General features: G+C 36.9%; 3 protein-coding genes across 3 annotated transcripts; 1 reads left to right on the top strand and 2 right to left on the bottom strand.

Moving 5' to 3' along the window:
• Window positions 1–1061: 1061 nt before the first annotated feature.
• Window positions 1062–2493, top strand: MELLADRAFT_110942 (uncharacterized protein; the record flags this gene model as incomplete). The annotated part of the gene is made up of 4 exons (XM_007415289.1): window positions 1062–1156; window positions 1235–1694; window positions 1805–2218; window positions 2299–2493. 4 exons carry the CDS (start codon window positions 1062–1064, stop codon window positions 2491–2493), a joined length of 1164 nt encoding a protein of 387 aa, XP_007415351.1.
• Window positions 2494–3003: 510 nt separating this feature from the next.
• Window positions 3004–4738, bottom strand: MELLADRAFT_92101 (uncharacterized protein; the record flags this gene model as incomplete). The annotated part of the gene is made up of 7 exons (XM_007415168.1): window positions 3004–3443; window positions 3520–3691; window positions 3776–3973; window positions 4062–4169; window positions 4259–4462; window positions 4548–4645; window positions 4720–4738. 7 exons carry the CDS (start codon window positions 4736–4738, stop codon window positions 3004–3006), a joined length of 1239 nt encoding a protein of 412 aa, XP_007415230.1.
• A 726-nt stretch (window positions 4739–5464) lies between these two features.
• Window positions 5465–6486, bottom strand: MELLADRAFT_67022 (uncharacterized protein; the record flags this gene model as incomplete). Its single annotated transcript, XM_007415167.1, has 6 exons — window positions 5465–5547; window positions 5613–5716; window positions 5810–5922; window positions 6024–6110; window positions 6216–6376; window positions 6450–6486. The coding sequence occupies 6 exons, from the start codon at window positions 6484–6486 to the stop codon at window positions 5465–5467; spliced, it is 585 nt and encodes a 194-aa protein (XP_007415229.1).
• Between the last annotated feature and the right edge of the window lie 5754 nt (window positions 6487–12240).

The following is a 12240-nucleotide window of genomic DNA, read 5'->3' as shown; positions in this document are numbered from 1 at the left end:
TTGTCATATCCCTCCCAAAAGACTTGACACACCATATCTCACAAAAGCTGGAGTCCATCAAACACTTTGGGGACATTGATTCATGTTGAATTATAATACAAGCTCTGCCTCAGATCTTTTGCTTACACCTCTTGGACCTTCAACCAAAAACCAACAAGTAAGAGCGAGGCTTTTTCAAAATTTCACACCCTTCACATCATGACCTTTTGGCCATACCACTGGGTTCTGAACAACACCAGACCTCCCCTTGCTCCGCCCCGTTACAAAAGCAAAAAGGCACTAACCACGGGACTCGAACCCGCAACCTTCTCCTCTATCGCGCACAGGATAGGAGGGAGACGATCTACCATTGATCTAAGCCAGCATACAGCAAAAACGCCCAATTCGGTACTCAACCAACTTCACTGGATGAATTGACAGAATGAGGTGGTCGATAACAACACCTTTGTCCTGCTGCTGTTGATTAGTTGATAATTCTCGTGGTACTTACCGTTTTGATAGGTAGTATTTCTATACAGTTGAAAAGGATTTATCACTAGTTGATGAGCATCAAGGAAGATCTAGATTTTTGAAGAATGCAAAGGTTAACTTGAAATATTTATCGATTTAGCTGATTTTTTTTCGATTATTTATTCTTGTTCATAGATGGTCAAAGAGGATGATTCCAAACAATTTTTGATTTTATTTTATGTATCGATTGGCGAATTGATTTGATTGGTTTGATTGCGATCTTGGTGTGTGAATCCTTGCGAAATTCGAATCGGTCATCGCGATTATCGGATTCCAAATACACCATGAGGTCATTTCTCAAATACCCGAACCCCGTTTCCTAAATTCAATGCCCCGTGTCATCCTATCTTATCATAAACGCGTTACGCGTGTCTTCCATAATCAGAACCTTGACTTTTATGAAAAGACCATCCAGAACACCAAGTCATTCTCGAATCAAGCAAGCGTGAGTCTCTTTCTATTCTTCAGATACCGATATTATTGATCTTGACTAACCTGTTTGGTTATTTCTTTAGGATCGGTACAGTATCATCCCAAAAATTCGAACCAAGATGAGTTTACCAAAACCAGGTGAAAAACGTCAAAGATCAATCACCGATATGTTTGGAGGAAACCAACCCAACACGAAACCCATTCCAACGCCCAAGTGTGTCAATCCCCAACCTTTTTCAAATTAAAAACCTTCAAATGACCAGTTTACTAACCAACATTTTTTTTTGATAAGTTCAACCACAAGTTCATCCAAACCTACTAAAAAACCTAAACTAAATCCTAATCTTAAACCAGTGGCCACAAGTTCAAAAACATCAATGATCAGAACGCCATACGATAAACTAGGAACAATAGATCAAGAAACCAAACTCACAAGTTTATCTAAAGAACATCAATCATTACTTTCACTAGAACTAAATCCAAAGACAGGATTAGGCCCAACATATTTAAAAGTTTTACACCAAGAACTCAATCGTACTTATTTCCTTGACCTTAAAAGGTTTCTTCAAACCGAACCTCAATCTTCGATTTTTCCTCCTTCTTCTATGATTTATTCTTGGTCTCATCGAACTCCTTTGACGTCTATTAAGGTGGTGATTATCGGTCAAGATCCTTATCATGGTCCTGGTCAAGCTCATGGTCTTGCTTTTTCGGTTCCTAGAGGAATTCCAATTCCAGGTTCATTAAGAAACGTACTTCATTTTCCCATCACACACACAACTAATGAAGATTCTCATCTCTGTTTAAATTGAATCATATGAGAGAACTTGAATCCTGATTTGATTGATTTTTTTGTTGGTAGATTCATGAAGAACTCAAACGTGAATATCCAGAAGATTTCAAAAAACCTAATCACGGTTCACTCGGCACATGGGCCGATCACGGAGTCTTATTACTCAACACTTCCTTAACCGTTCGTAAATCATCAGCCGGATCTCATGCAGGTCGTGGTTGGGAACAATTCACAGATTCGGTGGTAGATGCTATTGATCTGTATGGTGGATTAGATCTTTTAAACCAATCCAAACCTAAAGAAGATCCAAAAGACATGACCCAAGATCAAACAGAAGAAGGACCATCAAGTGCGAAAAAACAAAAAGTCGAAAATGACGAATGTCATGATTTGATTGATCAAAGTTTAAATGGGTTTGGAAAAGGTGTCGTCTTTTTATGTTGGGGTAAATGGGCAGCAGATAGAGTATCAAGATTATCAGAAGTGATTAGTTTATCAATCTCAATCTCAAATCCTTTTTTTCAACTTACTGATTTCTACTTTTGAATTTTGTTTTTTCTTAGTCAAAACATTTGATTTTAAGATCGGCTCATCCTTCACCTTTATCTGCTCATCGTGGATTCTTGGGTAATGGTCATTTTAAACTTGCAAATGAATGGTTAGCTAATCGATATGGTGAATCTGCTATGGTGAATTGGTGTGATCTTAAACCTGATATACCAATTAATAATCCACTATCAATGACAAAAGAAACATGAGGTTCAATTTAAGGTTTGGCTTTTGTATTTATCGAAATCTTAGTTCAATGTATGGTTTCTTCTCTGAAAATGAATTTGCTTTTTTCATCTTGCAAGTTGATGTTTTTGCTCGTCTTGGTTTATTTAAAAGTTTTTATTCCTCTCTTACAATTTCTGTTGTACATTCTTGTACCTCTTTGGGTTTGATTCAACTGAATTGATTTCATATAATACGTAAATGCTGAAGAACACTAATCATACACAAAACTACTTTTACAGAAGAAAAGAAGATAGGCTAAAACAACTTTTGAAAATAGATTAATACAAAATCACCAATGTAAGAGATTTTTTTGGAGGATTCGAAATATTCAAAGTTAGCATGATGTGCTCGATGAAATTCATTAGTTTACAGATAAGAAAACTCGAATTGAGAATGGGATCAATTTGATCTTGAAAATAGAATCAAATAAGGATCAAGAACATTAAATTGAATGTTTCAAGGACTTGACTTTATAAGACAGATTGGAATTCTTACAGTTCTTCTTCTTCTTCTTCGTCGTCATCGTCATCAGAGCCCGATTCATTAGAATCATGACCAGTTCCAATATTCATCCAAACTAACTGATCATCACAGCTATTTAACAGATACTGATCAAACATCTCCAAGGTTTCCTTTTCAATCAATCGATCTGCTTCACTAAGATGAGAGACTTCATCATCATCAACTTGAACACTTCTATCAATCCCATTCAAGTCAGATGATTTTCTTTCCAGGTTCAAAGGTTTCGTTAACTTGGCGATCTTGATGGATTGTGGCGTATGTACTTTGATTAAACTTTCGATACCTGAACTTAAAAGGAATGGTAAACTTGAATGAAACTTGATCGTATTCGGAATCGATTGATGTCCCGATAAAATAAATTCAGGTTCTTCTATTACCTTTGGGATCGTCACAGGACCTTTCCCATACCCTATTTTTTCAAAAACAAACCAAAAAAGATCATTATGAGATTGACAGATGGGGAAGCTGAGAAGGTAATTTCTTACCGATCGCTTCATCAGGAAATTCATTTGACCAATCTGAATAAGATTTCATGAGTTTTCTTTCTTCTTTTAATTCTCCAATCGAAGGTAATTTCCAATCATAAATCTTAAAATCATCACTACCTATAGTAAAATGTAAATCTTTAGAATGATTTGAAGTAGAAAAACTACCATGCTATAAACGAAAAAAAAAAACAGAAAAACAGTTTAGAATGTCTGGAAATCAATGGTTTTTCTTCTTTTGAAAATTTAACTCAACTTTAATTGTACAAGAATCTTTATAATTTGATGATTTTAAAACTGTTATTGGATGAGGATCGTTTAAGGAATATAAAGTTGGATACCATTTAGAGATGATCAGAGATAATAATTGACCTGATTCATCAAATGAGATTGATGAGATTTCAGGTTGACTGATCTTTAATTTAGGTTTAGGCATGATTAAATTAGTAGAATACTAAAAAAGAAAATCAAAAATTAACAAAGGATTTCGATTCAGTCATGATGGTTTGATGAATGAGATGTTTGAAAGAAGATCAACATACTGTTAAGATTGATGCTGAAATGTTCTTGGTCGGATCTGGTCCTAACATCCTACGATCATATAACTTTAATCCATAATTCGTACTAGCAGCAAACAGATGAGAAGAGATCTAAGAGAAAAAGAATCCATCAATTAAAATCAGTGTTAATGAAATAATTTGTTATATAAAGATCTCAAGTCAAAAGGGGTTAACTTCACTGGATTCCAAAGCACATCACTATACTCGAGTTGGTTTTGAAGTAAAACCGAAGCTTGAGAAAAGGTTTTTAATCTTAAATCATATTCGATCACTGTTCCATCTTCACTAGCAGACAAGAACCGATCAGGCTCTTCTGGATGACAGGTGACTCTTCTACAAGAAGCCTGAATGTGAAAACCAAGCGCATCGATTAGTCTTGAAGGCTTAATGAATCAAGGTTTGAAAGTTGGAGTCAAAGATGATTTGGAGATACCGAATGTGATAGGATCACTTGGATTGGTTCATCACCTTTGGTTTGGGAATCTTGATGTTTGGTTTTGTATAGGTTTGAAGAAGATGTAGGTTTTTGTAAATCATAAATATATATTCTTGAATCCAAACCAGTTCTGATCAAAGAAACCAAAAATCGAAATCAGTTTCAAATCAAATCAAAAATGATTAGGTTGATTGATAGACTTACGCCAAAAGTTTTTGACCATCAATTGTGAAATCTAAAGAAAAGATATTAGCGAATGAACCTTTAAAAGTGTTTAAAGGAAATCGAATTTGATCATCATTAAGGTCTTGAAAAGTATCCCAAATCAAAACTTGATGATCGTCACCTGCACTAGCTAAATACCTATCATGATGAAACGAACTAAATTGAATTGAATTCACACAACTACGATGACCTATTAAATTAAATGAGTATGGATAATTTAGTTTCTGGGTGGTTTGGGTTTGGGTTGGAATCGGATGGGTTGTTAGATCGATGGAATGTCTTAGACGTGAACTCGTTCTTTTGCTTGGATTTTGTTGATATGATTTGGGAATCTCGTTAGATGAGTTTAGCATCTTGATAGTTGTGATGTAGTTGATCGAATGTTCTGATCGAATTACAAAAGAAAGTACAACTCTGAGTCTACAAACTGGTAAATACAAACTTCAACTTCAATCCTAAAAAACAAAACAAAACAAAACAAAACAAAACAACTTTCTACTTTCTCATCACCTATCTAAGATCTTACAAAACCTGAAAAACTAAACTCATGGATCAATTCTAAATAGTAGACCTTATAATCTTTCCCAAATTGCCATTAATTGCCTTTGAGGCTGATCAGTCATAGTAGGTACCTTGTAATAAAGTTTTCTAAACCAAAACACCATTCAAAAGTCAATTTCTTAAAGATCCTTAGTATCCAATCAAGATCTCATAAACCTTCAACTCACTTAAATCCAACATCAATCAAAAGCTCTGTAACTTCATCTGGGTCTACAGAAAAAGGAGGACCACCTGGTCTATCACCATCTACAGAATCAAACATCATCAGATTTTAACGTTTCAGAGTTTGGGTTTTTAGTAAAAGGTCTTACCAATAGGATAAATCAGTGTGATGAGTTTTCCACCTTTTTTGATTAATTGACTATACCTAATTGACCATTCTTGACGTTTTGAAGGATGGATTGCACACAAGAATCTGTTTATATGAGGATCATGAAAAAGTGGCTCGATTGATAATATGTTAGTTAAGAAATATGATTTTGATTGAAAGGTTTGCACCAAGACTTACGTATAATCATAAGCTAAATCAAAAGTTAAACTAGAACCTTTAGGATCAAAGAAATCATTGACTTCGAAATGAATGTTTTCAAGATTAGTAGCTTCATTTTGAGTCTTCAACCACTACGATTCGAAAACAAAACCATTTCCATCGATCGAGCATCAGTTTGATTCTCTTTTAAATTGTACAGAGTGTGAAGATAAGAAACTCGATGTTTTTGTACCTCTTGTGCTAATGAAACGGCTTTCGGACTAATATCCCAACCAAAACATTCATCAACTTTAGAACCCAAGAAAACCACATCATAACCCTAAATGTTCTCAACCCGATCCAAAAGTTTAATCGTACTTCAATTCCCAAGCTTCCTAACCAAGAAAAAAAATGATGAAGGTTTTCAACCACTGATCTGACTCACTCTACCACAACCAGCTACAAGTGCTTTGAAATGTTTAATGTCTTTTAAGAAATCAGATTCATTAAAGACTTCAAGTAAGGCAGGTTGAACTTTCTTTCGATCCCATGGTGTGATTCCTTTTTCCCATGCTTTTTCCCATCCTCCTTCATCTACCAATGAAACTGAAAAATCAAAAATCAATATCAGGGTTAAGATCAAGATCATATGATTTATGGGGATTTCAGGATTATTCACTTGGTTCTGAGTCTTGAGGGTTGGTTGGGGTTGCCATTATTTAAGATGGTTTCTTTCTGTTTCTGTCTAGTTTGGGTAAATAGACGTCAAATCGTTGACTTGGTTTGAGTTGTAAACAAGACCAGAACCTTAGGTAAGATAGGGTACTGTTTAAGGGACTTACAATAAACTTCAATTATCGGAACTTACTTGGAAAGTCGTAAGGTATGGCTAATTGGCGAGACGATGACGAATCAGAACAGCGAGACGATTGTAGGCAAAGCACGGATTTCCAATGACGAGGTATTCTGGAATTTTAGAACTGGAAATCGAATTGCCATCGAACAAAAAGACTCTATTTATATTCTCACTAAGTGGAGTCCAGGAAACAAAGAGGTGCAATAAATGGCGGAGCCGAAGATGGGAGTGAGGGTCTCTGTTAATCAAAAGTAATGGGCACCCGATCGGGTTTGGATCCCGATCACCTCATGATCTATATCGCTTCTACCTCTTTACTTGAGGCAAACATGTGTTGAGAGATGCATCCTAATTATTTAACGATGATCTCGAGAATCATCATCTCTTTGACTCATGTCTTGCGTAGATGTCCATTTAGGCTTGGCTAAGACTTATGCATACTTATAGACTGCTGACACAAGAGTTATCTCATCTACCCTTGAGGCAAACCTGGGCTAATGCATAATTTGGAGAGACAATTTTTTGGTAATAGTTTGCATTATTGTGGGTTATACAAATATGTGGGCATAAATTGCCATAATGCATATTGGACTTTGTACGTATTGAGGCCTAAAGGTATATTTCATTGCATTTATGACGAGTTTTTGTTGAAAATGTATCAAGTTATGCAATAGCATGTTTGTATTTTGCGTAGGTACACAAGACAAGATATTTTTCAAGTAGAAAAACAACACTGCTTATGAGTTGGTTTAACCTCACAGATTTCTCTTTGTTGCCTGATGTTGCCAAAATCCTAGTTGCAAAGGTTTTGATTAGAGTTTGATGGAAACAAATCCTTCCCAGGTTAACTTAACAAAGTCCCTCTTGTGGTGTCCCTCAGAGCCTGTGGAGAGGGACTTATGACTAATTGTTGTTTTTTGGCTTGAGACCTCCACTGCTTAACATAAGTTGTCTTTTGCATTTTCACACTTCCCTCCTTTATATTATATCCAGCTGTTTGTCATTTCAATGTGGTTCAGTATCATCTTCTAGACATCCTTGTAGCCTCGTAACTTGGGGAATGTGGGTGGTGTGTTCTACCAAGTACTTGGTAGAATTTTACAACACTGGTCTGTATTGTGACTTTCTGACATATTTATCTCCTCCACATTGCACTGCCGGCAAAGATACCTCAGATTTTCCAATCCCAGTAATCCTTGGATCTACATTCTCTTGGACTGTGTGTCTGAGGAATTAATCCAAGGCTTTCTTTGGCCCCAGATAGCGCCTCAGATCAATTACTTGGACACCATGTCTGAGTCTATTGCCATCTGAGGCTACCTTGGATTTTCCACTCCAAGGCATCTTTGTTGACAGTGTCTATGAATGCAGGCTGTAATCACACTAACAGGTTGGACATAAGCACTTGAAAAATGAGTTCACAAAAGGACCTTTGGAGCATTTTTCCTTGGATCATGAAGGGCTCAACACATGTAGAAGATTAGACTGCAACATTGATGATGACAAACAGTTGGATTTGTAGAGGAGGGAGTGGGAAAATGCAAAAGACAGCCAGGCTCCAAGGGCTAACTTAACTAAGTCCCTGTCAACACTTTTTCCTCACAAGCTTGGGTGTCTGGAGAGGGACTTAGAAATTATTGGCTCTCTTTGGTGTGTTGGCAGGGGGTTCAAAATCAAAGTTTGGCTGAGAGGTTTTTTAAAACTGCAAAAACTCTCACTTCATCTCAGTAGACCCCCATGCCCATTTTGACTGGAACTACTTGTGACCACTGCCTTCAGATCTGTCTATTCAGATTTCTTGTAACTCACTCTGAGCTCTCTCAAGAATGAAAGAAAGATTTTGTAATTTGAAATTTGAAATTTGGTGACTGTACCTTTAAAGCAAAATTTACAAAGGATCTAAATAACACATTCTTCTTTCTTTTCCAAGAGGATCAATAGTCAATCAATGAAATTTGTTCAAAAACTGAAGTTGTTCATCTTAATGTCTTGCAGATTTTATTTTCCTCAGAAATTGTGTATTTCACTAACTACAGAAGACACAAGATTGTAGAAGAGCAGGGCCTTTTGCATCCCTGTCAACACACCAAAAAACAGCTGATAATTCACAAGTCCCTCTCTAGGGCACCAAGCTTGCAAAGGTAAGCAAGCATTTGCAAGAATTGGGACTTGTGTTAAATTAGCTCCAAGGGACACCACAATTGTGACTTTGTTAAGTTAACTTCTCAAGGCACTTTATAGGTATGTCTTATGAATGTGGGGACTTGAAAAAAGCATGCATTGCTGTTTTGTACATAATAATTCAATGAAAAACAGATTGGCCCACAACAGCTGTGTGGAAAATGAAACTCAAGCATTTTTGGCTGGTTATGTATGTGCATGGGTTTGGCTGTAGATAGGTCTCCCTTCCCTTTCATTTGTCTGGCAAGGCTCAGCAACTTATCTGGCTGAGTGTGTACTGTTACACCAACTCTGTATCCTGTGTATCCTTGTATGTACTAGTCTATTCGGAAAAGATACAACACATTAATCGGGTCCGGCGCAGTAAATGTGCCGTATCTTTTCCAAATAGACTTGTACAGGACCAGGCCAAGTGACAACTTGGGACATTGCTCATTATACAGAGTTTTAATACGGCTCTGACCATCTTGAAATTCTTCAAACCTTCATTTTCTTTCCAGTGTGACCCAAAACAAACAGACCTATCTTGACTATCCGTGGATGCTCACAAGGCTAAGACACCAGATAATTTTGAGTTGGTCCAGGTTGTGTTGTGTTGGAAATTGCATACATCAACTCCAACTTACAAGAAGTGTAAGTCCCTTGGTAAAACTATAGATTTGATGTTTATGGTCAAGTTCACAAGGGAAATTTTGATGTGAGCCTTTCTTGGTGACAAGGATATTGAACTTACAAGGGTTTTTCATTATTAGGCTTATTCTGTTGATCACCAGATTTTCTTTACTGAGACTCAGAGTATACTCAATCTCATCTCAAGGTTTCTGCATTGTCTCCTACATGATGTTTCTGAAGAATCAGGTTCAAAAAATTCTGTTACAGTAGACTTCAAAAAGGGAGAAATTTGAGAATTTGGAAAATCACAAGCTGGTTGGTGCAGGGCACAAAGATTGAAGTGACCAGGCTGTCAACTAACCCATCTTAGACCAGGATTTGTGGTTTTGCGCCTAGGCACCACTTGGCACGCTGGGCGCGTTGTTTTATAAAGAAAATTTCCAAGAAATAATATGTTGTCTTTGCATCAATATGTATCTGATGTTTGTATTGGTAGAGCAATCTACCACAGAAATATTTCCTATCATAGGTTTGAAAAGTTAAAAAGACTTACCATCAAAACTCACAGCAAGTATCCAAGTCTTTGATATTGGTGGCAGGACATAGAATTCCTGAGATTTGTTGCAATTTCTGAAAAGGTGCACCAACCCCAATTTTTGGGATTTCTCTGATGCTGCAGTGCACCCAAATTGGTGCGCCAAAGGGGTGTTTTTTGTGTTGCACCCACAACCAAAGGTGTGAGGCTTGTAGCACCCTCTGTGAACCACACAAAGATCAATTGTTGGTGTTCAATTGACCCAGTAAAGAAACTCAACATTAAGATGGTTCACAGGACACTATGATTTACACTGTAGTTGTTCTTTTACCACAGTCACATGCCAAGCTGAGCTACAATAAAGTAATTGATTATCAAAGACAAGTAGAGTTCTGGTAGTTAATTTACATCTGTTGTTGAGTTAAGTAAAAGTTTCATTTTTCCTTGTAAGTTGTCAAGCATTTTGTAACATTTCTCTTTTACTCATCTTTGGAAAATAGAACATACATAGCTTTCATCTTTGTTCACACTTTACTATTATCAATCTTTCTAACTTGTGTTGCACGGTATTTTTATCTTTTACCTAGATCAAGCGCACTCTTATAATCTTGTGCATTTCTTAAGCAACCTAACCATCATAAAACATTAGCTATACTTCCTTAAGTGCAGGAGTCTTTTATCTCCATTAACCAAGAGTGCATCATCAGGTGTTTTAGCAGGTGCCAAACCTCAACCTGCGTTCCAAGAAACTCATTCATTTTCATCAATCCCTTTGAAGATCCCTTCAGTGTATTTGTTACCCTGAGATCTGTGAGAGAGGATGACAGAGAAACAACATGTACTCAAGTAACTCCATTTGTCTTAGGAGCTAACATTGAATTTGATTGGTTGAGTTTGTTATGCTCTGATTACACCAAGCTTCAAATGTTCCCTTCTTGTACCTTTATCCTGAATGTATTTGTCTGCAAGACTTTCACCATTCATCTCAACGTATCCAAACACAGGGTCCACCACTTCAGGTTTATCCACACATGTGGGGTTCCAAACTGTAGTAAGGTGATCTGACACCCATTGCCCATCAGCTTTATAGAAAATTCCAATACGAAAAAAATTCTCTGGAAAATCATCATGGATCCAATCAATCCTGGGAATTCTGGTCCTGTCATCAACCCAAACAGCTGAGACTGTGTGGTGTAGATTAGCATCTCCAGGTATACCAGGTCCACCCCCGTTATGTATACGTTTGTAGAGGCATGTATATGGGTATGCACACACAAACCCCTGGAAGCATAATAGGGTCACTGCGGCCACAGATGCAAACTGTTTGAGTAATATTTGCATATTCCTGATCTGTCTAAACTCAAATTCAAATATCATAACACATGTAAGCTCTCAGATCTTCAACAGGAATTGGAGATCAATGAAGGCTGATTGGAATGCGGGAAAACCTAGTCAAGATTTTTGAGAGAAAGATCAAGACTTAACTTGTTTATATGATACTGGAACCTAGGCTAGTGAAGCATTGGAAAGAGCAGAGATAAATATGAGCTACTGCAACAGGTGTTCAGAGAAGAGAACAGAGAGCTTACCAAGTGTTCTTGTGATCAACTGTCCTCAGACCCAATGATGATGAAGGGGATTGATGGAGAACTATCTAATTGGAATTTGAATGGAATGCATTGTCAGGTTTGTGCGGATATACCTGAGGCGACTAAATGGATGATAGAAGGAAGTGAACTGCACATTTTAGACAAGGAGATATGTATGAAGGATGCTTCCTGGATTGATCTAGTTGACAAATACTGAATCAAAAAATAAAGCCGTATTCAGCATGGTTTTTATACCAATTAACTAGACCCCCCCTTTTTTTCTTTCCATATATTGACAAGTGATAAGAAAACCTTGCTAAAAGTCTTGGAGTTAGTCTACATCTTCAATTGTAATGAGTTTTCCTATCAATAGATTCAATTTGAACCCAAGCTGACAGGGGGGCTGTGTTGATACAAGACCTGTTTCTTGATTGATCTTTGAATGCTGAAAACAGATCATGACAAAGATATTCTCAATACAGGAAAAAGTATTGAATTATGTTTGAGACAACCCCAAAAAGATTGGTTATACTTTCAGTAATTTCTGGCCACAGGTTATGTATGACAAGGATCAAGCAATTCATCACCACTTGAACCATTTTTGGAGCTTGTGCAACATTGGGATTGCTGCCCCCAAGGCTTGCCTGTTCAACTTGGAAAGAGACACCAATGGACTGTTTGATAAACAATCCCTGTG

This window comes from Melampsora larici-populina (assembly GCF_000204055.1).
Source record: "Melampsora larici-populina 98AG31 unplaced genomic scaffold MELLAscaffold_49, whole genome shotgun sequence".
Classification (NCBI taxonomy): domain Eukaryota; kingdom Fungi; phylum Basidiomycota; class Pucciniomycetes; order Pucciniales; family Melampsoraceae; genus Melampsora; species Melampsora laricis-populina.
Note: the sequence above shows the minus strand (reverse complement) of the source record. Positions and strands in the feature narration are given on the sequence as shown.